Here is a 27092-nt window from a genome sequence, read left to right on the forward strand (position 1 = left end):
ATAGCACATGATTCCTTATGTCGTATCACCCGATTCATTCCATCATAGCACCCGATTCATTATATCATAGCACCCGATTCATTACTATTCCTTTTCGGGTTAGCTCGGCCGTATACTTTTCTTTTCAGCCAATGCGGCTCATCTTTGTGACATAGTCTCCACACTGATCGTACTGGACCACTAAACAACAGTCAGACCCAGTGATGTCGCTCGATCGACGATGTCGTACGCAGCGCCACAAAAGGTAACACAAGAAGAGTGACTCAGCCTCGCCGTCTTTCGTACAGACTTGACAGGAATATGATGTCTGATTTTTCGCCTCCAGTTGGCAGGACAACTACATAAGAGTCGCCCGGGTTGGATATTACTGATTGAACGGCGGCAGCCTGATCGCGACTTCGAATTGAAGCATCGGCGCCTCTGAGCTCCTTTAGCAGGGCAAAAGTCTCAGCAGCCACCGGAAGTAGGGAAGCGTTCGCAGCGTATATTTCGGTTGTCTCGCGAATAATAGTTGTAGACCCAGTCTGTTCTGGGCTAGATATGTCTGTAACGCCAACTGGATTGTCTATCGACTGGTCCTTACTAGATGGACGGGCCACGGAACGCTTCAATCCGTCCAGCGGGAGCTCGCGCTACACCTGTTAAAGATGTGATCTTGTTGTATTGACCAAGAAATATAAGTCCCCTCGCGTGACCGTAGATACTTCTGGACCCGTGAACAGAATTAGCATGGGTCCAAGTGTTAATCTCCGTCATTCGCGCCGGAGAGCCATACGTCACATGCATGAGTATGAATAGCACTTCGAGATATTTCGTAGAGTTCTTGAGGTATGCTCGCGCTGGGCGGTACATAATTCCATCCGCGTCCATGAACTGTGACTGGAGTGTGGGAGTACTGACCATTTTGTCCCACAAGTATTGCTTTGGGAGGCGGTTCATGGAATCTGTCAGGAAGCTGTAACCGGGCCGGCTTACGCTGTATACGTCTTTAATGTCTCGCGCATAATGGGTAGGCATCTCAAGTCCGAAAGAAATCGCCAATTGCATCTTCCGCCAGCTTGTACTGCTCCTGGATGAACCGTTTAAGTGAACGTATCGTCAGGATCGACCCACTTGGTAACCAAAGTGCCGAAAAGTCGTCAGTAGCCCAAGTAATTGCAGGTGGCTGATGTTTCTGGCCAAATTTATTGCAAGCAGAGTGCACCTGTACACAGTATGAAAATGATGTTGACCTTTGAGGCACCAGAAACCCTGCCCACACATCATCGATGGTTTCTGCCTTATTGGTTAAATTTAAAAATAAAAATCTTCGTTGATACATACTCGTCCGCCACAGATACATCCTCGGCTTTTGTAACTCTGTAGAGCATTGTGCTTCGCAGAGCGTACCTAATGGCAGCAGTTATATGTGTTATCTGCATGTAATTCAGGAAGAATCCATTTGACCTTAGTGATAGCAAGTTAATTGCGCGTGCTACAAGATACTGTGAAACTCCGCTTTCACCTGATGGTAGGACCCGGTTGACAACATCGAACTCTTGGAGCAGCACTGTCATGTTAAGTCTAGCAACACTGGCTATGGTGGACGAATTGGGATCGGAACCAGTGATATTTGACCGGGACTTCAGTAACGCAACTCTGTCGATCAGATCATGAACAGCGGTTCTCTGATCAGTGGTAAGTTCGAGCCGGCGATGCAGAGCCCCTGACCCCATAACGGCGAGGCATGCAACCCAGAGGACTTTGGCCCAGATCGTCGCATAATGCTCTAGCGTTGCATGCTCCTGAACTTCGTAGAAATAATCCCTGTGTCCAATTAGCAAGATATCCTTGTCGGCCACTCTCTCGATGAATGCTTAATACTTGTCACTGTCCCCAACCATGACCTTGCCCAGGAGAGGTTGAAATCCAGCCATCGTGTCTTCCCGGGATGCCTCCAGCATTCGTAAGGTCAGCGTTTTAAGCAATTCGAAGGATTCATCGTGTGAGTTGTGCAAAAAATTACCCAAATCACTCAAGTTTCGAGCAGAGTATATCCTTGAAATTTAACGCCGAACTGGTTGAGGTCTTTTCTCTCCACTACTTCACTGTCATTGAAGGGCCCAGAATGAATGTCTTCCGGTATTCCAAACGCCGAAAGAGGAGTCACGTTCGTGGACTGAGTCTCCGTCACTTTGACAACGCGCAACTGAGACTGAACATCTGAGCGCGCGTAGAATGCTTGCACTCGGACTTGATGGTACTCGACTGCTTGGTCCGGGTGATGCCTCCTATTATGGGTACGCATGCCTTCTTTTGTTTCCCTGAACCGGAGTCTCTGCTCGCATACCTCGCACTTGAACCCATCCTTGAGCTGGGATTCCTCTGAGTGCTACTGAGCCGGGTCTAAATGCAGTTTGGTTGAAGAGCGATGAACCGTGAGCTTCGTCGGAAGCATCTACCTGGTTTTCTGTTGTCTCGTCTCATATAATTGCCAGATGAGGTCGAAGAACGTATTGGTGCGCAACGCGCAAAATGGCATCGTCATTTAGATTGTCGAGCCCATGCTTTTGCGTGAGACGGTCAATAAGCACTGCTTTATTAACAACAAACTTGCACCGAACGCAGATGGCGACCTGCCAAATATTTTCGTAAGTGAACCCGATGTCCTCCAGCGCGCGGGGTTCTATAATGGTTAGCTTGTCCGGTTTCCAACAAATGGACGGGGATTCAGACCCTCGAAATTAAGGGGTGTTGCCACTGTTTCCTCCTCTGGCATTGCATCCGTGCTGGCTTCGGGAGCATCAGTCTGGACAGCCGCGGAAGTATGCGCCGAACTCCCGCACACACGAGCCAGATGGCGCCTGAGACCGGAGATGCTTGCCATTGACGCACTACAATTCGGGCACAAATATTTACCCTCAGCGGAGATCAAGGGATATGATGCACCATTGTAATTGAACGTGCTGCTCTGTCGATGCTTGCTAGAGATGTGCTTGTTAAGCTTATCAGGGTCACAGCGACCGCAGGAAAACGCACAAGGCTTCGGCTGATATATTGCACTGACGTTAATCGATAATTCAAAGGTAGAAGAGATGTTTAAAGACATGGCGAGCGGCGGGAGGTCAACTGCGTAACTTTCCCGCTGACCCCTTGGCTGCCCCGTCAGCCGCACGGCGCCCCAACATAATGATTTACTCTCTCTAGATGCGCAAACTCTCACAAATCTGAATATTGCCAAAACACAAGTAAGTCTTTAAGATCGTCCTGGTAAAGCGGCTGAAGGTGACGCGGTATATAACAAATTAGTTAACAGTTACCTTTCACTAAGACTACGTTCAATAAAAAATCGATGAAGTACTGTGAGAAGGTAGGCTAAGCCGTGGGAGTTGACGTTGATGACGAAGACTTAGGCTTAATTTGAAGCGGCGAGGAGAGCAGGATATGGGCTTTCCGCTTGGTTTCTGTTCAATTACTACTACTTTCCTATTTTACTTTGCGGCCCCTGTAAATTCTACTCTCCCAATCCAATTTCGAGTATAGCCCGATTGACCTTAGATTATTGCAATCCTCTCCCTCGTCTACAAATATTTCCCTCTTTCATCTTCTTCAACTTGATCCGTAATTATTTCCACTATATATACTACCAAATTTTACATAATTTCTCCGCTTAATTAGTTGCGTCGGCTTGCGGTTGCTGCGTTGGCCAGATTATTCCCTGCCAGCGATTCCTCGGCATCTCCTCCCTTCCCGTCTCAACTATTTCGAATTCCTGCCACCGTTGAGAGCCACCCTCCATTATCATATCCATCAATAATGTTTTATTATCCAAACTCTTTCACTTCCCTACTGGAATTTCTTAATGTTCCTTTTTGCGCCTTTAATTTTTACTGTTCTATGCCTTTTTGTTCATCGATTTTATCTTCGGCAATTCGTCACGATGTGATCTGCTCTGTGGCAATTATTTGAATTGGTGTGCTGGATCATTGTCGCCTTCTATATTTTACCGATCCGCTCAGCTATCCCGCTGTCTTAAATCTAAACTCAATTACAACCCGGATAAATTAGATTTTTCTACTTCGTAAGGCTCTACTTTTCGTATCTGCCGTTAAAGGGATGCTAATAGATGTTCCTGTCGACCGGCTACTTGGCAGTGAGCACAAAAGCCGATTTCCTATTCTGGGATTGATTATGCCGTGCGTAAATTTCATCGCCCTAGCCCAGTTTACTTGACTGGTTTTCTTGTGTTAATGGACTAAGCCGCCTTTGAGGTAAACGGACTGTGGCAATTGTGCTGTATATGCCCCATTGCTGCGGCGACGCTTCTAAGCCTTCGCAGTTACCCTGAGAACATCACGAAAATTCCACCACTATCAAATATAATAAAACTCATTCAGTTGTGGGCAGAAACATCAGGGCTTTCGAATGGCCTCGATAATGTGCAATCCATGCCTCAGCTGCGTTGAGGTTGCGAATATCAAGAGTGGAACCGGTACTGCACATTACGCCGAGGGCTCACACGTACACCTCTCAATCGCCCTGACTTGGTTACCCGAACCGTCCAAACTCTAAAGTCGCCCTTCGCCCCTCGTTTTTGTATGGTACCCTAGCCCATGCGGCTCATTACTATGTCAAGTCGCCCTCGCCCCTCCGGTCAGCCTCCTGACCGACAGCTTATATGTTTAGCGTATGCGGCTACCTAAAGTTGCCAGCGCACAGGATCGCCACCATCGATCCTCAGGAGTGACGTCAGGACACAGTCCAAGGCTGGGCTCGAGTAAGCGAAGAAGTGTAGATTGACTATGTCTCACACATATCGTGTATAGTCCAGCTCTAAATTTCATTACCCTTGGGCGTAGATTAAGCCGGATGAGGCCGGGATGAACTACGTCTCGAGGCAAGTGAGCCAGATTTACCCCAAAGTTTGAGCCAACGTAAGTCCCGACAGAGCTTCCACACTCTGATGTCTGGATTGCGTATATTTCTGCAACTTACTTCCAATACATGCGTTTACCATTCAATATGGCAAGTATATATTTCACTTAAAGAAAAGAATATAAATGAATAATAGTAATCACTAATTTGATGTTAAGTCTGCTTAGATTTCTCTTGTCTGGCCCTAATTGCTTCAAACACACCATTTAGCTTGAACCTGATCCTAAATGCATACAAAACAAGCCACCTAGGAGCAATATTCATGAGCAAGGAAAGCCTAGTACTCCACGACCCATGGTACACATTGACTCGTCTCGTGAAATGATTGATAAAACTATCACCATATAACACGTCATCGACAACTTTCTTGGCGTACACTTCGGCGGACATCGGTGTTTCCCTCTCTGCCATCCTCCTCCTCCTCGTAATTGAATCAGTCATCTCAGGGCAATTGTACGGCGAATTCTGTGGCAAGTCCCTAGTATCCGCAATATTGGTCTTGACACCACCAGTTACCACGTTAAGCACCCTCACCCCAAATGGTTCCATCTCAAACGACAATGTACTGGCATACTGGTGAATTGCTGCCTTTGACGCTCCGTACACTGCACCCCAGGGAAACGGACATATGCCGGCTAGCGAACCGGTGAAGGCAATCACCCCTTTGGCATTGATCACATAACTTCTAAACGCATGTGTGAGCCTGACTGGCCCAATGAAGTTAACATCAAGACATTGAGTCAATGCCTCATCGGGAACATCTATGGCTGGGAAAGTGCACGATTGACCAGCGTTATTATATAACAGGTCCAAATTCTTAGCACCTTCGTCGACACCGAGCTGTGAATCAATGAACTTGACTCCGTTATTGATGCTCTCCAGTGACGAAACATCGATTTGGAAAATGGTAACGCCGTGTTCTGACTCCAAATCCCTCATTGGTTCAAGCCGTCTCGCACATGCAAACACTTTGAAGCCCCTCTTGGATAATTCAATGGCTAGTGCATGGCCAATGCCTGACGACGCCCCAGTAACCAATGCTGTCCTTTTTCTCTCCTCCGACATTCAGTGTGTTTGTCGCTTAATATTGATAATAATTCTATGGGTGATAGCTACCGAAGGGAAGCGTCTCGTTGTTGACTTCGCGACGCCTCTGAGTCAATGTTGCAACCCTACGCGCTATTCCGTTTTTAGACAGTGTTGACAATTTGTGCGGATCATTTCGCCGTAAGCTGTGCTCAGCTATAGGCTGAATAATATATTTGTATATTCATAAGTCGATTTTCACGCCTTTCGGAAACCTTTGTGTCGATGACAGAATAAATCACGACTGCGACATTCGAAGAATTTAGGTTTAGGAAAATATTCCCAACTGCCACATTGCTTCACACCGCAAACCGTTCTTTATCAGTCAATCATCTTTCTTTTGGGTTCGTCTTGCATGTTTAATCTAGCGTCCGTTGCGGGAAGACCGCAATGGCGCGACTCAACGTTTACACGATCTCTGCATTTTCATCTCTCGGTGTCACACTGATCGATTTCGAGATCCGCAATGGCGCAGCCGCTTAACGTTTACACGATCTCTGCATTTTTATCTCTCGGTGTAGCACTGATCGGTTTCGACATTTCGTCTGTCTCCGGGGTGCTGGGAACGCATCAAGACATGGAGTTCTATGGCAATCCGCAAGGCGCACTACAAGGTGTGATCACGGGAGCGATGGCCGCCGGATCGTTCGTTCGTGCACTATTTGCTGGTATTCTCTGAGGGCTAACTCTACATAGTCGGAATTTACGTTGCCAAAGACGATGTTCCCGAAATATTAACAACAGTCGAAAGTATTTCCAGCGACCTCGATACACGGTCAATCGTTCTCGACAACAAGTTAGGCCTGGAGATCTTCGATGCTCTACTCCAGCAACCCATCCGTTTTGCTCTCCGGATCGTACCAGTTCGTAACACGGACTTTGGACATCTACGTGACGGATTTGTCCGGTCTGTTATGGCAAGCATCAAGTCTCATCATAGTATCATCGGCGACGCCGACACTAGCGACGGTATCAACTTCGATCTCTGTTCTCTCGCAAGCTCTCAGTGCCAAAGAACGGTGAATTGATGATGACTATGAATAAGTCGGGCATGCTTAACCTGAAGGAATAGTTGTTGGATAAGCTGACATCAGCAGATTTTCGCGCAAACTCACTATTCACGCGGGCCTAGTTCTCTGGTGTATTGGATCTGCGGTGCAATCTGCTTCAACTGGCGTTGGCATGTTGATAGCCGGCCGTGTTGTATTCGGTCTCTGCATTGGACTGACGGCATCACTTGTTCCGACCTATCACGCGGAGATCGCACCTCACAAGATCCGCGGACGCATTGTCTCGTTTCAGTCTTTGGCTGGGGCAATGGGAATCATGGTCCAATATTTTATTCAGTATGGTTGCTCATTTATTGATCGGAGGCTGCCTTTCGAGTACCCTGGACAGTCCAGTCTGTCCCTGCAGTCATCTTGCTTATTGGGCTCTTCTGGTTTCCACGCTCGCCGCGGTGGCTTGCAAGCAAGGCCCGCTGGGATGAGGTGCTAAATGTCCTTGCGCGCTTGCGCACGGCAAATAATGACATCAGCGATCCTTTCGCGCTAGCAGAATACAAGGAAATCGAGGACCGCGTCCGGCTAGATGAGCTCGAGGAACAGTCCAAGTCGATCTTTGACCTACTGTCGCCGAAGGTGCGCAAGCGCGTGTTCCTCGGAATGGCAATTCAAATTTGGAGTCAGCTGACGGGGATCAATATTATGATGTACTATGTTGTGTACATTCTGGAGGCAGCTGGCGTTAGCGACGTATTGCTAAAGGCGTCCTTCCAATACACCATCAACGTGGTCATGACAATCCCCGCTATTCTGTGGGTGGATAAATGGGGCCGCAGGCCCTGCCTCCTTCTCGGTGCCCTGGCGATGGCCTGCTGTCTCTTCGTCATCGGTGGTCTCCTCAGGGGCTATGGTCAACCTAATCCAGTCCCATTTCAACCAACTAACCGGGTTGTCATGGACCATCCTGCTGTGAGGCGTACCATTCTCGCAGCCTCTTGCATTGCCGTTGGCTCTTTTGCAATATCTTAGGGCCGCATATCTTGGATCTATCAAGCCGAAGTAGTCCCTCTGCGAGTACGTGCGCGATCTGTCGCCATTTCCACATCGTCCAACTGGGCATTCAATTTCGCTTTGGCAGTTGCTGTCCGGTCCTGCTTCGCTCCATTGGTGGGGCCATATTTTTTCTCTTTGCATTGTTCGATGTCGTGGCATTCATTCATGTTTTGTTCGCTGCACCTGAGACTAAACAGAGGACACTAGAAGAAATGGATGAGATATTTGAGCATGGTCCACTGCTCTATGGGTCATTCGCGGCCTCAAGGGCCACCAATAAACTGGACAGGCTTGCGAGAGACATTGAGCTTGGAATTTTAATTATTCACCGTCATAGTCTTGAGAACTCTCAGCGTTTGTCTTAGTGTTTGATGTCCACTAATGCTATTGGCCTCAGTACAGTTAAAAAAGGCCCTCGAGGCTGTCACGGTGCTATCCTAACCTGACCGGTAGAATCGAATCTCACTTTTGTCTTTCGCTGGACTTTGTGGTCATAGTGAAATCACCCCGGTCGTGCAGTATCGTGCGAATATACCTTGCGGTTGTCCGCGGTCCAATGTGGGTTATTGTTTTTTCTTGCTTGCTGTGCTGGTTTCCCGCTGCCAGTATAAGATCGGCAGCGGGTCTGGCGGAAATGTAAGTGTTGTTTGGTGATCGCGGGGATAGATGACAAGATCGTTGAAGCGTTCGATAAAAAGTCCATGCTTCGGTCGTATTTAGTGTCCATGGCGGTACACTACAAAATATTCGTAGGGAGAAGTCTAGGTGTCTATAGAGCCTCGATTTAGTGAAGTATCACTAACCCTATAATGGTCGCGGATCTCTTTATCCCGGTTACCAAAGTACGTTTTCACAGAGTATACTCTACTGTCTGTACACAAAATACTAGGTGATGTCCGGTTGGGAGTTTAATATTGATAAAAAAAAATTTTGGGGGTCTCTAGTTGAAAAATTGCTGGTCACTAAAGCTCTTGCGAGCGTAACTAGTAACGAGTGTATGGAAGGTTGATTGCTTTTGAATGCTCTCCCATAAGGGGGACAACTGGTAGGTGTAGACACCCGCCCAACGCCCACAACACGAAATGCTTATTTCGTGCCCAAATGGAATGCGTATATTACATACATTACAATGCCGGATATAGGCATTGGTTAGGTACCAGACAGCCCGAAAATGAGTGTCACCACCCACAAACAGTGAAAACTCGAGTAGTATCTGCACTAGTTATTGTGTGAGCTGATATTAATCAGCATTTAGTCAGCCCCAATAACCCTGACCCACGACCACACAATATTCAACAGTAAGTAGGGGTCTGTCCTCGCCGCCAGACCAAGGGAAACGCTGTCTTGCCGTTCCTTGTTTCCTTATGCGTCTACTCCATAAATATAACCTTGTTGCCTTGCTCTGCTCCCGTGTATTGCATTGAAGCGTTCTTCCAACTCTTGCGCAGTCTGGCACTTGTGACAGTGAATTCCGTCTGCAGCAGGAACTAAATTTGATCACTGCCTTCTATTATTAGTCAGAAATGTATGAATTGCAACAACGATATTACTGGGTGACGGGCATTATGGGCAATCGTACGATGTGAGTACAGACTATGCCGAAACTGACTCTTGAGTGACACATCAAAATTTGTCAGAATACCGTTGTATGGCTGTAAGTCGATTATACACGACTGTCTCAAAATGATCTCACACCTCAACAACTCATTCAAAATCCATTGTGTAGGATGCTACTATATTGCGTGCAAAATAGCGCTGGTATGAACTATGAGAAAGTAACTTGAAATGTTTGCCCGTTCGCAGGTTTCCAGAGAACATCAAGAACAAACCACATACATAAATGTCGGCGTCTGCACTGGAGGGTATGTCATAAACCAGCTCACGCCAACCAGGCAGCGTCTGACGGCAGCATCTGACCACGTCATACATTACTTATAAGAGCACGCTTTTTCAACCACACGCTGTATAATCAATATATAGTGGTCGTCATTATGGATGGCCGACGTGGACGGCAATGGCAGAAAATAGACGCCGGATTATCGCCAACGAGAGAACTCCAGCTTGACCTTGAGTGTCCATAGTCTCATTTTGCGCAATGGCCAACAATCTGCTTAGTTACGTTACAAATTACGTGATGATGACGCAATGAACCCTAGCTTAGATTCATCAGGTCGCTACTCTACGAAGAGTGCCTTTTCCAATTGATTCCAACTTCTGTTGGAGTCTTTGCCTTCAAACATTAAAGATCAATTCTTGGTGGAGTGTAACCGCAGCAAGCGGATTAACAGAAGTAGGATCAACAAATTAGTATAATACGGCTTCCGAGTCGCCCGTCATGGACGCCAGGGAAGGGTGCGATCGTGACACTTATACCTTTCTCAAAAACGTTTCCTGTTAATTGCTCAGAAGATACATAAATGCTTCGTATGGTCTCAGGACTATTTCCGCCACTAGTGGGCTGACGGCTGCATAATTGGATAACAGAAACTTCCCTGGCCCCAAAAACTTCTGAGGAACAATCCAACTAATCCTAGAATCATTAAATGAAGTCACCACCAGAGCTACGTCTGATCCAAAAGTTCGCTGATATGCGCAGACATCCTCATGTGACGAGTGGACCAATTCGAACTTGCCGTAGATAAGGACGTCCTTGTATGTCCGTCGCAAATCCAAAATCGACCTCCAGTAGCTAAACACACTCAACGGATCGTTGACCTGTGCGGCAGCATTCCATTCCCTGTAGTCATCGTTTACATCCATCCAAGGTCGTACTGTACTAAAACCGGCGAAGCAACTAGAGTCCCATTGAAATGGAAGGCGCGCATGATCACGTGCTTTCTTTCTGATCTCTCTCATTGCCAAGTCCAGGACGCTCTGCGGAGCGTCATCATCGAGCAGTCTTGGTCATAATTAGCTGAGTTTACAAAGATATTTTCCTCTTAAGATACTTACTGCTTGTAGTAATTAATTGTCTCCACATCTTTGTATTTTTCAAGAGGCCATGATTTCGGCATGTTCGCCAGACCGAGCTCTTGACCCTGGTACACAAACAAGGTGCCGCTCTGGAATCCAATGAACGTTGCCAACATCTTAGCACCTACCGTTCGTGACTCAGGCTTTTCAGAAAGAAACCTCGATACCGAGCGACCCCAGTCATGATTTTCCAGAAACAACGCGTTCCAGCCATCAATTTCCTGCATGAACACCTGCCACTTGTTGGAAATGTCCTTGAATTCTCGAGGAGTCCACTTCTTCGGTGTGTACCTATGGGAAAAGGTTTTATGAGCTTGATGGCTCCCCCCAGTGCCCACACTCCAGTACGCATTGCGGAAACCGCTGCGTGCTCATTAAAGAGGATTTCAGTCCGTCAGAACTCCCCTCATGGCCCCAGATGAGAATATATCGCCGGAACCAGTTGTGGACCAAGCGGCTTGGTTCTCACCGCCTGGGTCAGCTGGATCCGGGATGTCCTCGGCCACATTCGAGTACGCGTCCCCGGAACTGGTAGTGTCCAAGTAGCTTGGCTTTCGCCATCCTTGGACTTACCCTTGCTCCAACGCGAATCAGCGTACTCGAATTGAAGTGGATCGCAGTCTGTCAGGACTCTCCTCATGCCCCCGTGCCCATCGTCGAGTACGCATCAGTGTACTCGTATTAAGGAGAGTCCGTCATAGACTCTCCACTTTGCCCCCAGTAGAGGATGAACTGCTGGAACCGGCAGTGTATAAGCGACTTGGCTCTGGCCACTCGGACTCAATCCGGGTTCCAGGCTGCTCTCTTGCCCACAATTGAGAACCCTGTCTGGCGACATAAATGTTAGCTTAGTGACCAGGTTGTAGGAATTCTGAAGTATACTCGCTTGTGATTGAAGAGGATCTCAGCCAGTCACAGGCTCCCCTCTCAGCTCACTGCAACTGTCGCTGGCCAGGCGACTTAGTTCTCGGTTGTCAAGTTGTAAGGGCAGCAGCAGCATCAGCAGCGGGAAAAGATGGCTGTATTTATAACCAGACGAGAGGCAACGAAACCGGCGTGCGTCGGCGGCGAGTTGCGCGAGCGCGGTCACTAATTAACTGTATGATTGTTGTCTTCTGTGCGAATCTCCGTCCGAGCGCGATCGTATTTCAGTGTGAATCAGACTTAAGCGGAAGTCTTGCAGCCAAAAAGGGAGTGTCGGATTGGGGCTGATCCGCAATGACGCGAACAGCCACTCAGTATTGGCAAAACCCTCATGACGATTTGCAAAGCTGCTTTCTCCAGGATTCCGTATCAGCTGGGCCACTGTGGACGTTTAGTGCCTCGCGAATTGCGGATGGATGAGAGAGGGACGCGTTGTTGACACTGTTGACGCGTGAATAATCGACGGACGCGTCAGGCACGCGCGACAGCGCTGTGTAACGCCAGAGTCTTGGTAAGACAGTCATCGCTTCGAATGCGAAACATTAATTAATTCATTGCAAGAAATAGCCGAGATTGCATGAAGTTGAGGTTTTATATGTTCGGAATACGATTGGTGGGAGCAATACGCCAAACCGCAGTAGGCCTTGTCCTGCCGTGGACCATTGTCCAACGCGGACTGCAATGGAAGGAAGTATAGATGCCGGATTATCCGCAAGCAGAGAACTCTAGCGTGACTGTAGAAGTATTTCCATAGAGTCATTTTGAAAAACGGCCAATGGAAATAATAGATTACTTGCATTACGAAAAACACAATGATAACGTATTGAGCCATAGCTAAGATTCATTGTGCCGGGATCGCGTGAACAGCAGTGTTCGTGGCGATTTATTCCAACTTCTGTTGCAGTCTTTACTTACAAACGTTAGAACTCGATTCCTCGTGGTCAGCAACCGCAGCAAAGGGATCCACAGGCGTAGTTCTAAACTTCCTTGCGCTTACATGGCGCTCGAATAATACATCAAGCTCACTGTATGCCAAGCCTTTTGACTCAGGCAGTCTGAAAAATATCCAGACGATCAATACGGCATTTATTCCTGCCCAAAAGAATGCGGTTTTACCTTTCCAATTCCAAGCCGTTGGATTCAGCATGTATGGAGTAATAACAGTATTTACAATGGACCCAACATTGTAAACATTTCGAGCAATTGCGATTGATTTAACGCGAAGTCTTGTGGACGGAATTTCGGAAACCAGAGAATAGCAAACAGGACCAACTGTGCAGTTGTAAACAAATGTGAAGACGAGCAGTAAAGATCCGATTGCCCAGCTGGCCCCTTTATCGGTACGAGATGCGGAGATTGAGCCAATGCCGATGAGGAGCACAAACAGGATACACATACCCCTAAGGTATAATGTGCGACGACCTGCAAAAGTCATAGCTGCCCATGAAAGCATCGTTCCGACGACCCCAAGGCTATACTGAATGAGGGTGAAATTGAATGATTGAGTTGTCGGTAATCCGGCTTGTTCATAAAAATAAGTTGAGTAACCCATAAGAACGGATCCACAAGAGGATTGGATTAACCACACTATAGACGCGATCTCAGTCCTTCGAAGATCGGTCTTTTTGAGGCAGTCCAGAAAAGACGTACCCTCAGCTTCTTTCCGCTCTATTTCGTTAGTGTAGACCAACATTGCAACTTTTTGCTCAGTGTTGGAGTCCGAATGTGTCTTCCGGACAAGCCGATCGATAGATTCGGCCGCATCCGCAGTTCGACCATGGCGGACAAGCCACCACGGAGATTCGGGGGCGTACAAAACACCAGTAATTATGGGTATCGGCCAGAACCACTGGACTGCATAGCAACCCCTGTAACCCCATACGCCGTTCACATTGAGCATGAGTCGGAGAACACCAGACGCTAGCACCTCGCCTATTACCCAGCATAGGTTGACGTAGGACGTTAGGTACGCACGAAGCGCAATCGGAGAAATTTCCGATGCGTAGGACGTTGTGATAGTTTGAAATAAACCCCATGCACAACCGCAGGTAATGTAACCGAGCAGCAATATTTTGATATTAGGAGCGAAAAACTGAATGAAAATAAACGCAGAAACGGCGACCATCCCACTTATCATAGTCTTGCGGTAACCAAACCTTTCAGTTGCAAAACCGGCCACGAACAAGCCAAAAATCTCGCCTACAATAGCGCCATTAGACAATCCAGCCTGCCACGGGGCAGAAATCACATGAGAACCGTCCGGCTGAAGTTTACCGAACTTCTCAACGAACTGCGGAAATGCGAAGAACGACCCAAGTAATAGAGTATCATATCCGTCCATGATAATGGCCAGAGAGATCAGGACTGACCATCCAACAGCTTTTGGGTACATCTTGACAGCCTGTATAAGCGTCATCTGGTGCTCCTTCTCTGTTGCATGCTTGGCCTGAATAAGTAACTCCGCATTGATTTCATTGATTGTTCTAAAAGATGCCAATTATTAGTCGAAATCCACGTGATTGATCTGGTACTTGCATGCCAGATGACTCGCTCGATGAGTCGTTCTTTGTCCTGAAATTGCTATGTACATAATCTGGAAAGCGTCGGATGCTTTCCCATATCTTAATTTGTGTCCCCATTACATACTAGAAGCTGCCAAAGGTATTGTGTGAGGGGTCCCTGAGAATTAACCTATCAGTATAACACAATCGTCGCAAACAATACGGCCACCACGTCCTTGGTTTACAAATTCGTTTAAGAGCCTTGGTTTACAAATTCGTTTAAGAGAATTGAGCAAGAAGTCAGATATACCTTGGATCGGGAGCGCAGTAAATGACGTCATGCAACGTTGAGGTTTGTTGTACCGACGACGTATTTGCAGATTAGCCTTATCCGCATCACTGATGTGCACAATGCAAGTCCAGGCAACTACAGAGCCGGTTTATAGGCCGGAACCGTGTCCAAATTGTCAAACGATTGCTAATCTGTTTAAAGGAGTGCATTGTGTCACTGTAGTTTCACTTTCCACAAAATCTCTCGGCAAGCACCTAAGCCCGCATCGTCGTTATACTCAGCCTTCATTGCTGATATCAAATTAATTTGGCGGCATTGGTGCCGAGCACTGCAAACAGGAATTCAGGGTTCAGGGTTCAGATGAAACCCTGTTCGTAGCGGGGCAACAAGATTCACGTGCCGGTTGACCGGGATTTCTGTAGAGTTAAGGGTTATCGTAAGGTGTGTTGAAGTATCCCTGAATGGAGAAAGATACCTGAGGAGGCTTTTGATGACAGCGCCGCATCGTAAAAATTGCCTGTGCGCGCAGACCTGAAATGACGGCTTCTCCGTGAGGGTTTACCGCACAAACAACATTAGTGATATGAACTGATCCTGTGCGAGAGGAGGATATTCTGAATAATATTCTAGGCAAATATCAAAATGCCCGTTCAACGGTACTTGTAGTACCCACACAATAATTTAGTAAAGGTTCGGTTTTCAAGCCTCGCGACGATTGAGTCGGATAAAAGTTACTCCGATGGTTAAATGCGCTTACGCGTGTTCTACTTCCATTCTTTATGTCTGTCTATACGTGCAGACATATACTTTGCTCTATTTGTCGTGTGAGTTCCATGCTATCTAAAATTTCATGGTGGCCCAGCCCGGGGCTTGTGTACATAGTTATGATGACCGCCCCGCAACATCCTCAATCTAACCTTACTTGACATTGATGTAAGGCTTCGCATTTTCGTTGGCACGAAGTATAGCCGCTTTTGCTCCATCCCATTTTGCGACGACCATTAAACAGGCGGAATACGTGCACCGAAGCCAGGCCTCCCATCAGTAGATTGCAAAATTGTGGGTTCCGTAGCCAAAAAGACCAGCCTTTGAATCCATACCCCAAATTTTCGTTCACGCCAGTGCCAGCAGCATCGTGTAACCAATGCATCCACAGTCCTTCTTGGATAATTCCAGGATACACCGTCTCCCCCTTGGCCAGAGAGCACAACCAACTATGATGTGCATCGATCTCGCGATTCATCTCTTCCTTCGATGGTAGTGAGAACGCCCCTTTCCATACCTGAGCAATAGCTATTGAGGCCAGATCGCCAATCGGAAATACAGCGACCGTGGCTGCCCAGTTGTTCAGAAACGCAATTGACTCTGGATATTCGGGCGATAAATATTTTGGTAAAGCCGAGGACATGGGCTGCCGTAACTCACATTTGATATTGCGGAGCTACTTGTGATATCCAGACCGTGCATCAGATTAAAGTCAGGCACGTATCCAGTGCAAAGGATTACGGCGTCTGCCTCGATGAGTGAGCCATCGTCTAGTTCGACGCAATTGTCACCAACGAAACACCGGATTCCAACAACCGACGCTATCGACCCGTCTCGGAGGCAGTTGATAAATGAATCAGTTATGGTGGGCTCGTGGGTGAGAGTTGATGGCGGAGGATGTATGCGCCAGGCTGGATCAAGGTCAAAGGACTCCGTTGTCCGCTGCGTATAATCTGTCGTTCAAATATAGGAGGAATGGCACGCTGAAATTTACAGTCTTGTTTAAGGATTCGAATTCTTGACTTCTTCCCATGCCGAGGCAGCAACAAACATGTTTCTCCATCACTTCTCAAGAATAGTTCGATTTCACGCTTAATATCAGCTTTACGCATACCTCGACTATCCATCGCTTTGAGGTCCAGCTTGCCTTTCTTTGCCTTCTTTCGCAGTAATCCTTCTCGTCTCAAATATTCTCTTAACTCTTTTTCTTCTTTCTTCTTCTCCTCCTTCTCTCTGGCGGTTCAGCCTTTAACGATTCAACTTTTAATTGGCTCTGCAGATCTTTGTCTGACTTATCAAATTCCGGTATTTCGTTAGGGGCCGAAATTTCTTCTGCGCCCCCTCGGCGAATCGGCGCTCAGTATCCAGGGTGTCATCACCTGCTTCCGGCTTCTTGTCCTTCGGACCGTAGAATTCTTTCCAAAAGGCACCGATCTTCTCATCTCACTCTTCCGGCTTGAAATCGGTCTTGAGATCCTCAGGAGTAATATCAAGTCGCTCATAAGCGCGATACCCGGCAATTACTTTGATTTTCCGTAGCTTCCTCCTTACCTTTTGGACTTTTACTTTTCTGTACCTCATTTGAGCTTCGTCTTCTTCCGTCTCCAATCCTGGGGCACCGGCTGACGCGCAGTTTCTTCGTCATGGCGAACAGACTGCGCGTTCACAATATCGTGTCCGTACGAGACAATCTGCGCAGCCTGCTCGCCCTCGTGGAACCTGAAATTATACTTCGTCTCAAATTCTTCCGTCTGCTCGTCAAATTCGCTACCCCTTTGTCTACTAACTCTGGCAAATCTTCGATTGCGTCGTATTGGTTGGTTTCTTCTCGCAAAGCTCGACTGGAGCGGACGGAATCCATGGCTTTGGAGAAATGTATTTCTCGATACAAGAGTCCGAATTATCTGCTTGGTCTGGCAATCATATCAGCTCGATTTCACGCACTGTCTCGGCCTTTTTACACTGGCATTCAGACGCATGGTCGAGCAGCGCATTTAGTAAGTTCCCGCGGTGGTAATCGCGTATATACTGGCTTGTCTTTCTTCACCTTGTTATTCGCTGAAAAAGCATTTCGTCGAAATATCTGACATTCGGATGCTTGACGCTGGCGTCGTTACCGCGTAGAGCGTCAAGGACTTGGGTGATGCGCTCGTCAGTCTCTTCCATAAGGAGATCAGCTTTCTCCTCCTCTTCCTTGGACGATTCCCGCGTCGTCGCTATCTAACTCTCCACGGATAAACTTCTGTAGTACTATCAAACATTAGCATTCTGTCCAATCATATAGACCAGCCTTACTTACACTAATTCCTCCCGCTCTTTATTGCGATGACATCGCTTCTTGTACGCGTCGTCGGCCATGTCGATCCCGCTCACGGTGTCCGTGTTGGCGTCGATTTTGTTGTTCTTGTCTATATTCTTTCTGTCGTTCGTCACTTTCGCAGCCTGAAGCAAGGTTGCGTCTCCACCATCGCCAAATTCAACCCCCTCCATATCAACGACCACCGCCATCGGACTGGCGTCCCGCATCCTCGCGTTGGTCTTCTTAGAATCTACGGACCATTTGCGCTGCATGCCGGTCGTTATCAGTCATTCCGTGTTGTGCCTTCGGATTTTCTGGGGTATCAATCAGATTTGAGGGTTGGGAGTTTGTTCCCCAGAGATGCGCCACGTGTGCCGCGGTAAATGGGGCTTGATTAAGCCCGAAGGACCTTAACTACCTATTACCAAAGAGCAATATTTAAAAGAACCAATACATGCCACTGTTAAGAATGCTACTAACTGGTCGATTGCGGTATCGTCAACTGTTGACGTTATCGTAAGTTATCCAGCAAAAGACAGCTTTCTTTGTTCATTATTCCTAAGGTCTGAGCAAAATCGTATAGTCGAGATAAAGAGCACTGAAAGTCACTCCAACCCGTTGCAGTTCGACATCTTCGTTCAAGCTCCGCACGTTAGACAGAAATTATACCTGAAATGACATATTATTGACCAGTACAGTCTTAGGCGTGAATCCACAGCAGTTATAGTCATACGATGAAAGGTTTAGGGATTACTTCGTCTTTAGCCCTACCGTGGCGCTCTCATTAATCGACTCAAGAAGTGGGCTGAAACCCTACATTTACAGAGGATAGCGGAAACATACTCACTAGTTTACCTCTGTTAGAGCAAGCCTCGTGGCCCCTTTCCTCCGAGTCCGGGAAATCCTAATTGCAAAAGCATAAGTCGTTTGAAGACCTCATCGTCGCGTATCGGAGTACTGGGCACCTTATGCTCTTCTTCCAGTTCCATCTTCCGTAATCGCGCTTGAATCACCACGCAGGCTTCTGTCCACGCACACAAGGTCCCGGCCAGACCCTCAAAAAGACTGAAAGGACTGTCCGGCATACGGTAGCGGTGCGAGGATAGCGCCCGACTATATGGGGGCGTCTCTAGGGCACGCAGCAAAAAGGCTAGAGCCCTAGAAAGGAAGTAGTCACTAGAGAGTTCCCTGACATTGCTTGTGGACGTCGTGGCTTTCGTTCTCTCTCTGACGTTGCGCTTGGCCTCCTCCATCTGTTCAACTTCATACTCAAAGCAGTCATGCAGCAGCAACAGAGGCCATGCATTTCCCGCCATGCCGTGACAAAGGCCACCACCTTTCGATAGGAGACCCTCCTCCCATATACGCTCACTAGCCAGGCGGATAGCCTCGTCCCACTCAGGCTGCCAGAAGTTTGAGGTGAGATAGGCGTTAGTTCTGGCGCAAGCGAGCAAGAGTAGGATCGCCGGACTGCCGTGGCAGATCTGGACAAGAGGAAAAGGGCGCGACGACGGTCGGGAAGGAATAGACGTGGGCAGGTGGCCGTTATTGAAGATACAGATCCGGCAAATTTCAGTGATCGTGCTTGCTATCCAAGGCAAATAAATGCGCGCTGCACCATCGTCTAGCTCCTCCAATCTGCACCCGAGAAGGACGGTCAGGATACCAGCTATCGGCGTTTCGAATCAGTACGAACGTGTGTACAGATAGACACAAATGTACTCACTAATTCCGTGAACGCTTCGTCATTGGCAAGCAGTCAGCACATATTTCATGGTTCAAGGTTTACGACAACAGAATAATGGACTTACGCTCCAAGACCATAATAACCTTCATGCAACACCCACATTAACGGGAATGCATGTTGTTCACCGTGTATCTTAGCAAAATCTCGCGAACCTTGTCTGCCAGCCTGAATAATCACATCGACAAGTCTTGGAACGGCTTCAAAGACAGGGAGCAATGCTTCGGTCGTTTTGGCGTCGAATACATGGATTCGTATATTCAGGAGTGCCCAAAGTAACCCAGCCCGGCCATATAGCACTTCATCGCTACCCATATCACGACTTTTGTGATGTATGACAGGTCCAAGCTCAAGGGCGAGCGCAACAGCACTCTGAATATTGAAGATGTCATCCTCGGAGACTCCGGAAGCGACATCTCCATTGCTGATGGAAGCCAAGATACGAATAACAGTTGCAGCCAATGGAGAAGATCCTATTGGTGAGAGTTGTCGCGGCTGTGGGTAGAATTGAGGTCCCTTCGGGAGTATAAATTGACTGGCAAGCCGGCGAAAATCCAAAGAAGATTCATCCCGTTCACCTAGGTATGGGGCTTGGCGCTCCAGTCGAAGGAATGCGAGAGCGATGCCTAAGTCGTCGATTAGTTATTTCTACCCTTACGTTTAGCAGTTTGAGGTATGCTGGTCTATTCTGCGGAACTTCTACCAACTGGGCTTCCATTGTATATGCCGCGTCCGTCCCAGTCGTCTGACTGCGGCATGCCTGTTTGAATCAAGTCACTGCCATATCTGACGGCTTGCCGTAGATCATTTACTGTCTTCAGTAGAGTTTCCCTGTCGATCCTAATGGGTTGAAGAGTATTGCGATAGTACTGAGGACGCTGTGTTGCCATGCTTTGCGGTTGATGCATCCACTGAGATATATTTACTATTGATACCAGTGCTATGGGATACTATTGATTCCACTAGAAAGTAAGAGCACGTTACGAAGTCGAAGCAGATCGACCAAGTCAAAAGAGGCAGCATGACGTAGCAGCGTCAAAGATCCTTCGAACCCTAAGCTTGGTCCCTGGCGGAATATGCAAGAGAACAATGAAATCAGAGTTCAGGGATGAGCTTACGGGGTCCCACACCCGGAAGTCACGGCCATCATTGGCAATCCCAAGACGTGGACACGAATAAATGATGATCTCTTGCATACTAATATTGGATGCAGTATAACGAGGAAGTGTAGTAAATAAGGCGACAATACATTAAGAGATGCCTCTTAGGAATTGTAACCGTGAACTGTTGCAGAGACTTCACAATCCGTGTCAAAGTGATCTATCGCGTCATTTCTTCGAATCGGCTATCATTGGATTAGTATATCAGGCGACCGTAGGCTATATGGAATGGGCTATCAAAGTCTATCTTCTATGCTTGTCGCAAGATTACATTGGAACGATTTTAAAGGTAGACATTCCATTCTACATTGTCTCTCTGACGACAACTGAATAAATCAGCCCAGTATAATGCTACTTTACTGCAGGTTAACAAATAGCCCTCCGTCCACCAGAATCTGTGCTCCTGTCTGGCAAATCGTTAGCACCATACGACCCAATTATGAATTAGGACCTTACCACATATCGGGCTAAATCACTTGCCAAAAACACAGCCGGTCCAGCAACGTCTTCGGGCACTCCAAGCCGGCCAAGTGGCACCTTCAAGCTCATCTGCTCTCCCTTCGTACCACGCAAATCATCCTCGTTGATTCCTGACTTAATAGTCCCAGGTAATAATGCATTACAGCGAATGCCATATTTCCCGAGAGCAACGGCACATGACTGCATCAAACTTAAAATCTCCGCCTTTGTGGGTGTGTAATGTGTCTGATACTCGGTTCAGGGTTCAGGGTTCCTATTAAATCAAATTAAATGAAATAAGACACTCCCTGCCAGACAAAGGATCGGAAAACACGCCCAAAAAGTAACGAACGACGCACTATAAAATCACACACTCTCTCCCGGTAACCGCGACATCCATCGTCACATCACACTGTTTGTTTGTAGCCATTGTCGAGCATTAGCATCCTCATGGTTTCCGCCTTCATGGAATATCGTCGTATTCCAAGCAGATCTCGGCTGTTGAACATCCTCTCTACCAACACCTAACCCTAGCAGCCATAGTGAACGCCCGCTCTTTTCGGTACCAGTCGGAGCTTGCGGTGATATTCGTGAAAAAGATAGATGAATAAATATAGAATTTATTTCATCTCGCTCAAACCGCGTTTCCATCGTCCATGACAGGAGGGACATTCGGCACGCTTTGTGATTTCTTCCGCCATGTCCATACCACAAACATATTTCCCACCTCCTGGCAAAGGAATAGCAGACCTGAGCAGACTAGCTTTTTTCCCTTCAAAGCCTCGGGTTTTTATTCTTCTGACATTGAAAATGAGCCTGACGATCAGGAATCTCTCGTGCGATACCTGTTTGAGACTCGCGGCATTTGCGCGGTCACCTCGGCATGGCTGCCGACACGCACAGCCCCAGAATCGATGCACAAAATCACGAGGCATACGGGGCTGTGGTCGACAATCTCAACGACGTCCACCAAGATGTGCAGTATCCGCCCGAGAAGGTCGATCATACTCCACTTACAGTCGTCTGGACAGAAATTGTGCTTTTTAAACTCCAGAATAAAACTAAAAGAATAAGAAGTGTTGAGGGGCTCGTGCCAAGAACCACAAGCTCTTCCTTTTCTGGCCGGCTATAAGCCTTGTGTCTGCAATCTGTTCACTCTTTAACCGCGGGCCCATAGAACGGCCGCCAACTATCGCCCCGAAAGTTGCCTCCTCGATAGCATCGCCGCGGTGAATGATTACTGAGCTTCTACGGAACTCTAACATTCCTGGCAATATCTGTCTTTCCTCATTGCGGTCTGTTGCTATATCCAACTGATCTGGTTCACGTCCACCGTTCTGGATTGCATTGTAGCCGGTATTCTTATATACTCTATGGCCGCTACGGAAGACCGAGTATAATCTCGTGCCATAGGCTACACGAATCACTGTCGATATCTGAACCGACAGCATGACTGTGACAAATAGCATGCAATCTCTCAGGCGCTAGCGGACGATGTCGCAGTCCGCGAAGTCCGTAAACTCGTTCTTGACTGCTACCGACAGGATGGTGGGGCCACGGTGGGTTTGCCATCGGTATGGCTCCTTGGCGGTTGCGTTGTGGAAGGACGTTATGAGATACAATCCGTCCTCGCCAAACTGGTTCGAGGGAAATCGCTTCGTGCTAATGGTCACGCGGCGATTTTGCTGTATACCATGCTACATGTCACAGGTCATACCAACTTTAGTATGGAAGCAATCGGAAACGAATCCTAATTTGGCAACCGCAGCTCTCCTTTGTTCCCTCTTCTTCGGGATGTTCCAACTTCTTTAACACCTCTGTATATACTATTTCCAGTGCAGTGGTTTAAGCTCCAACATTCTCAATTGCGGGATTTTGCGGTAGACTATACGATTACTCTACAATGAAGTTCTCTTTACGATTAACTGTTCGAATGTATAAAATGTTGATGATACCGTAATCGTATCTCACTCGTATGTGCGGTCCACGAAGGAGTGTCTAACAAGAGTGAGCGTAACGGCACAGCAAGTCTACCGCCGACTGTATGACCACCTGCCGGTCCTTAGCACTTTACTTAGCGATTACTATACACCCGATTTTTCCAACTAACAGCCGAGGATCTCGCCAAAGTAATTTACAAAATACGCCTTGAGACATGAGACATATATATGAGCGAGGCGCATTTCGGGATATCGGCAGTCACTAGCGAGAAAAAGAGTTTCATCCCAGCAAGACCCACCAGGTCAAAGATCGCTCTGTTAAACTTCAGTCCTAGACATCTGCATCATCAAACCTTGCTTATCTGATTAACTCCTCATAGAGCAACTCGCTTCTAATGTAATTTATTGGGTGTGTGTCCTGCTCTACATTAAACTGCTAAACGGCGGCTTGGCAAAGTCTCGGCATTTAGTCAGAGGTAAAGGTTCCATTGCAAGACACAACAGAAAACAAAAGGGTAATGTGAGAGACAAATAGATCTCATGCAGGATCATCATTTAATGCACATTGTAAGCAATGAGAAGAGCTACGTCCTATCTAATATATAAACGCCAGTTTTGCGACGATGCTCATATCTCTTTCTCGGGTAATGTTCTGCACTCGCAGGGTAGCGATCACTTTATTAATAAGGATCCTTGCGCCCGCATAACATCACCCAGCCTACCTGACAACTCAAATTCCATGCGCTCGGCAGGAGCTGGGCTACTGAGTATAGCATCCATAGTGTCAGAGCCGGGAGGGATATCTTCATCAAATATTGGCTCGCCCGCCCCTCTCATGTTGGCCAGAACGGCTTGCTGAAAGTGCCAAAAGAGAATATTGTCATTAACGTGGTGCGGATGGTTAATGTCTCTGCATATAGGATCCAACTGTCGTCCTGCGAGGCCTAAGATATCATCAAAGAAGCAGACTATGCGATAATCATCCTAAATCAAGTTAGAGTGCCGACTGGTCTCGACATCTGCGGTTAACTTTGCCTCCATACATTCGGGTTGATTGAGATTTCATACTGGTCAAACAGAGCATGCACATTCTTCTGGAGGAGAAGTCCATTCTGGGGAGAACTGACACTACCATCACGTTCGTCTAGGACGACTAATTCCCCGAAATTATAATTGTGAAAGAAAGACTCGAGAGCCACAGAAAATATGTGCGCTGCATCATATATTGTCCAGCGCCGCAGCAAGGGCTCACGTTGCGAGACTTGAATCCCCGTAATTACGCATCTTCGATCACGGTCTCGAACTGCGGCCGGAAATGACCTAACTCTACCGGATGCAGAGAGTGAAGACATGGCAGAAGTAGTTCGTTTGTAGTACGGCGCGTCTGTGACTTCGATGTGTCCTTGATAAGATGTGAATTTGCTATCTTTCTAAATGTCCCGCACCCAATTATACGTACCGTCACTCTCAACCTCATACTCTCCAGGCAATAGAGGGTCTTGATTTCGCTGAATTTGTACACGGTCATCATTAATCTTGCAGACACGAAGCGGCAAGTCATGTGTGATCAGCACGTCCAACGCGTCTAGAAATGTCGTTTTCGTGAAAGTCGGATTAGTGAAGCCGCCTCCAATGCTGACGGTGGGATTTGTGGCGAGGTAGATGACAATGTCCCGACCAAGACTTCTGTTTGCTGCCATGACTACATGGGTTGTTACGCACGATTCAAGCCGAACCAACAATGTATGCGGCGGTCTTGCAGGGACAAGTCGTAGTAGCCTGGCCTCGCGAAGTTGTTTATTGTGATGGAGGCATCGAGAGTACAACGTCATAACACGCACCCATCATTAACTATCGGTGGCGTATGTAGGGTTGGGGTCAATTTGAACTCTGCTCGGGCAAACAGCCAAACTTGGCTACGCTTGCTAGGGGTGTAGGGGAGGGTACGATTTGCGAGCAACTCGTAACTCGTAATCGTATAGTCTAATACGATCACTATACGATAGGGCTGTGACGGATGCGGATATCCGCCTAATTTGACCGTATCCGCCATCCGCCATCCGCCATCGCAAGTTTGGCGGATTTACATCCGTCATCCGTCATCCGCCATTACAAGTTTGTCGGATCCTCATCCGCCGTCTTGTCGAATAAATCCGCCTTCCTATCCGCCTTGATCGGATAAATCTAAATGATTACACTAGCCTAATTAGGTTAGAGGATTTCCTTTGATAATTTAGCGCCAAACGTTATTTGGAAATCAAAATTCACCCGTTTTCGTTAATGCGACTCTCTCACCTTAAGTAAATAAAATAGTCAGGATTGCATAGACAATGTCCTTATCAGCACACGCGTACGGCATCGACGATCTGTATTCTGCAAGCGCGTCGACAAGAATGTGAAATATTCTGCCTGAGCCGCACACATTTAACATCCCCTTGCATCATTCGCACGTCCGTTACGTCTACTTTGTCTTATTCATTCCGTATTGAGAGATCACTCATTCGAACAGTGCGACATAATCAATCCTTGCAGAAATCTAAGCGTTTCGAGAATATACACTTCTCAGCTACATTACAGTGAACCTTGGACCTGACCTTATATACTCCCACATCGATCTTTCCTAATTAGGAAATTCGGATAGGGCGGATGGGACCTGGCGGATATTTATTCGACATCCATATCCGCCAACTTAAAATGCGGCGGATATTTATTCGAGGCGGATAATTTGGCGGATAGAATCCGCCAATATCCGCCATCCGTCACAGCCCTGCTATACGATTGGTTGTAAAAGTCTACGATTAATTATACGAGCAATCATCTGAGTCACTCGCAAAAAATGGTACAGTTAGGCACGTGACTCAAGGCTTAACTGAAAAATCAAGTGCAAATGCCTAATTACATGTCCGATTCCTTCGAGTATTGATCTGCCAGCAATGTGAGAGTCCTCATAGTCCCCGACTCCAACGTGTTCCTCCTTATTCCTAGTAGATCTCTACCTTGACTGAATAGCCTCAACCGCGACCTCAGAGGCCGGGATTGCGAGGTAGTCTCTTGCTGCAGCTGCCATCTGTGGGTAATCTTCTTTGGTCGCTCTCCACCACCGCAAGAGCCATCCTTCCTCAGTAGATGCTACATCTACTGTCTCTTCTTCAAAGTATCTGTCTATATCTGACCGCAAAGCTCTTCGTTGGTTCTTGGAGAGCATACGAGACTCTAACGTGGGCTTTTCAACTCTTTCAATCTCTTGAATATTCTCTGGCACCGCAAGAGGATACTCTCTATGCAGCTTTTCTTTCATCGCTTCCATTATAAATTTCGCAGCGTCCTCATCTTTCAGTTCAGCTTTCAATAGCTCGGCTTTATCCTCATCTTTCAGTTCAGCTTTCAATAGCTCGGCTTTAAACGTAGGGTCCAAGATCAAGGCTATATAATAAGCATCCTGTTCATCAAGAAATGCGTAGTATTTATGATACTTTTTCAACCCCTGTGCCACTGCAAGTGCAATCTCATCGTTCAAGTCGGCGAATTCTCCTTGTCGAGTGCTCGCACTGTCCAACAAATCCTGTAGCTCATAGTACACACCAATACTCAAGCTAATTGAGAGCCCTTTTGTAGATACGAGGTTGGTAAATTCGTCAAACTTTTGTAGGACTCTTGCAATCTGTCCAAGTTGCTCCCAATCTGGTGCTGTAAAAGGAGGCAAAAGTCGGACGGCATTTAGGTAACATCGGATCTGTTCCTTTGCAGCTAATCCACCTTGAAGCATGCGGTAGGTAGAGTTCCATCTGGTGTCGACGTCGTACTCTATGTACTTGTCCTTCAATCCATTAATTGAGCAAAGGTTCTTCCAACCCTCTCGACGTTGTGGACATAGAGTCAGGATTCGAAGCCTAGACAGAGCAGAGTGAGGCCCGATTGGTTTTGGTTTACCATCACGTATTTGATCGCATGCCTCCACTGCAATGTTCGTGTCTCCAC

General features: G+C 47.3%; 12 protein-coding genes across 12 annotated transcripts; 2 read left to right on the top strand and 10 right to left on the bottom strand.

The window, feature by feature from the left end:
• Positions 1 to 582: 582 nt before the first annotated feature.
• V1508DRAFT_361407 (uncharacterized protein) lies at positions 583 to 852 on the bottom strand (the record flags this gene model as incomplete). Its single annotated transcript, XM_066937182.1, has 1 exon — positions 583 to 852. One exon carries the CDS (start codon positions 850 to 852, stop codon positions 583 to 585), a length of 270 nt encoding a protein of 89 aa, XP_066792671.1.
• Positions 853 to 1018: 166 nt separating this feature from the next.
• V1508DRAFT_361411 (uncharacterized protein) lies at positions 1019 to 1916 on the bottom strand (the record flags this gene model as incomplete). Its single annotated transcript, XM_066937183.1, has 3 exons — positions 1019 to 1279; positions 1320 to 1806; positions 1864 to 1916. The coding sequence occupies 3 exons, from the start codon at positions 1914 to 1916 to the stop codon at positions 1019 to 1021; spliced, it is 801 nt and encodes a 266-aa protein (XP_066792672.1).
• A 98-nt stretch (positions 1917 to 2014) lies between these two features.
• V1508DRAFT_400536 (uncharacterized protein) lies at positions 2015 to 2346 on the bottom strand (the record flags this gene model as incomplete). Its single annotated transcript, XM_066938342.1, has 2 exons — positions 2015 to 2270; positions 2330 to 2346. 2 exons carry the CDS (start codon positions 2344 to 2346, stop codon positions 2015 to 2017), a joined length of 273 nt encoding a protein of 90 aa, XP_066792673.1.
• Positions 2225 to 3187, bottom strand: V1508DRAFT_33081 (uncharacterized protein). The gene is made up of 2 exons (XM_066936641.1): positions 2716 to 3187; positions 2225 to 2665 (listed from the first exon to the last, which is right to left on the bottom strand). The coding sequence occupies exons 1-2, from the start codon at positions 3086 to 3088 to the stop codon at positions 2463 to 2465; spliced, it is 576 nt and encodes a 191-aa protein (XP_066792674.1). The 5' UTR covers positions 3089 to 3187; the 3' UTR covers positions 2225 to 2462.
• A 1484-nt stretch (positions 3188 to 4671) lies between these two features.
• On the bottom strand, positions 4672 to 6232 carry V1508DRAFT_427032 (uncharacterized protein). The gene has a single exon (XM_066941636.1). The coding sequence runs from the start codon at positions 5977 to 5979 to the stop codon at positions 5068 to 5070; it is 912 nt and encodes a 303-aa protein (XP_066792675.1). The 5' UTR covers positions 5980 to 6232; the 3' UTR covers positions 4672 to 5067.
• A 234-nt stretch (positions 6233 to 6466) lies between these two features.
• Positions 6467 to 8422, top strand: V1508DRAFT_406851 (general substrate transporter; the record flags this gene model as incomplete). The annotated part of the gene is made up of 6 exons (XM_066938806.1): positions 6467 to 6668; positions 7085 to 7351; positions 7387 to 7816; positions 7841 to 8009; positions 8034 to 8110; positions 8143 to 8422. 6 exons carry the CDS (start codon positions 6467 to 6469, stop codon positions 8420 to 8422), a joined length of 1425 nt encoding a protein of 474 aa, XP_066792676.1.
• Positions 8423 to 10101: 1679 nt separating this feature from the next.
• V1508DRAFT_464674 (glycoside hydrolase superfamily) lies at positions 10102 to 11439 on the bottom strand. Its single transcript, XM_066942904.1, has 3 exons — positions 11369 to 11439; positions 11010 to 11321; positions 10102 to 10956 (listed from the first exon to the last, which is right to left on the bottom strand). Exons 1-3 carry the CDS (start codon positions 11380 to 11382, stop codon positions 10452 to 10454), a joined length of 831 nt encoding a protein of 276 aa, XP_066792677.1. The 5' UTR covers positions 11383 to 11439; the 3' UTR covers positions 10102 to 10451.
• A 1342-nt stretch (positions 11440 to 12781) lies between these two features.
• V1508DRAFT_442404 (uncharacterized protein) lies at positions 12782 to 16457 on the bottom strand. Its single transcript, XM_066942331.1, has 2 exons — positions 15848 to 16457; positions 12782 to 14437 (listed from the first exon to the last, which is right to left on the bottom strand). Exons 1-2 carry the CDS (start codon positions 16153 to 16155, stop codon positions 12862 to 12864), a joined length of 1884 nt encoding a protein of 627 aa, XP_066792678.1. The 5' UTR covers positions 16156 to 16457; the 3' UTR covers positions 12782 to 12861.
• A 2214-nt stretch (positions 16458 to 18671) lies between these two features.
• Positions 18672 to 20543, bottom strand: V1508DRAFT_442406 (uncharacterized protein; the record flags this gene model as incomplete). The annotated part of the gene is made up of 4 exons (XM_066942332.1): positions 20259 to 20543; positions 19623 to 20181; positions 19538 to 19551; positions 18672 to 19480 (listed from the first exon to the last, which is right to left on the bottom strand). Exons 1-4 carry the CDS (start codon positions 20461 to 20463, stop codon positions 18672 to 18674), a joined length of 1587 nt encoding a protein of 528 aa, XP_066792679.1. The 5' UTR covers positions 20464 to 20543.
• A 528-nt stretch (positions 20544 to 21071) lies between these two features.
• On the bottom strand, positions 21072 to 21426 carry V1508DRAFT_361421 (uncharacterized protein; the record flags this gene model as incomplete). Its single annotated transcript, XM_066937185.1, has 2 exons — positions 21072 to 21122; positions 21172 to 21426. Coding segments are annotated over 2 exons (306 nt in total), but the record flags the coding sequence as incomplete, so codon positions are not given.
• Positions 21427 to 21622: 196 nt separating this feature from the next.
• On the top strand, positions 21623 to 22400 carry V1508DRAFT_33297 (uncharacterized protein). The gene has a single exon (XM_066936652.1). It carries the CDS (start codon positions 21831 to 21833, stop codon positions 22245 to 22247), a length of 417 nt encoding a protein of 138 aa, XP_066792681.1. The 5' UTR covers positions 21623 to 21830; the 3' UTR covers positions 22248 to 22400.
• Positions 22401 to 23786: 1386 nt separating this feature from the next.
• On the bottom strand, positions 23787 to 24814 carry V1508DRAFT_361418 (HNH endonuclease-domain-containing protein; the record flags this gene model as incomplete). The annotated part of the gene is made up of 3 exons (XM_066937184.1): positions 23787 to 24098; positions 24158 to 24516; positions 24574 to 24814. The coding sequence occupies 3 exons, from the start codon at positions 24812 to 24814 to the stop codon at positions 23787 to 23789; spliced, it is 912 nt and encodes a 303-aa protein (XP_066792682.1).
• Positions 24815 to 27092: the final 2278 nt, after the last annotated feature.

The sequence above is a fragment of the Lipomyces doorenjongii genome, assembly GCF_038497915.1.
Source record: "Lipomyces doorenjongii strain NRRL Y-27504 unplaced genomic scaffold V1508scaffold_110, whole genome shotgun sequence".
NCBI classification, from domain to species: Eukaryota; Fungi; Ascomycota; class Lipomycetes; order Lipomycetales; family Lipomycetaceae; genus Lipomyces; species Lipomyces doorenjongii.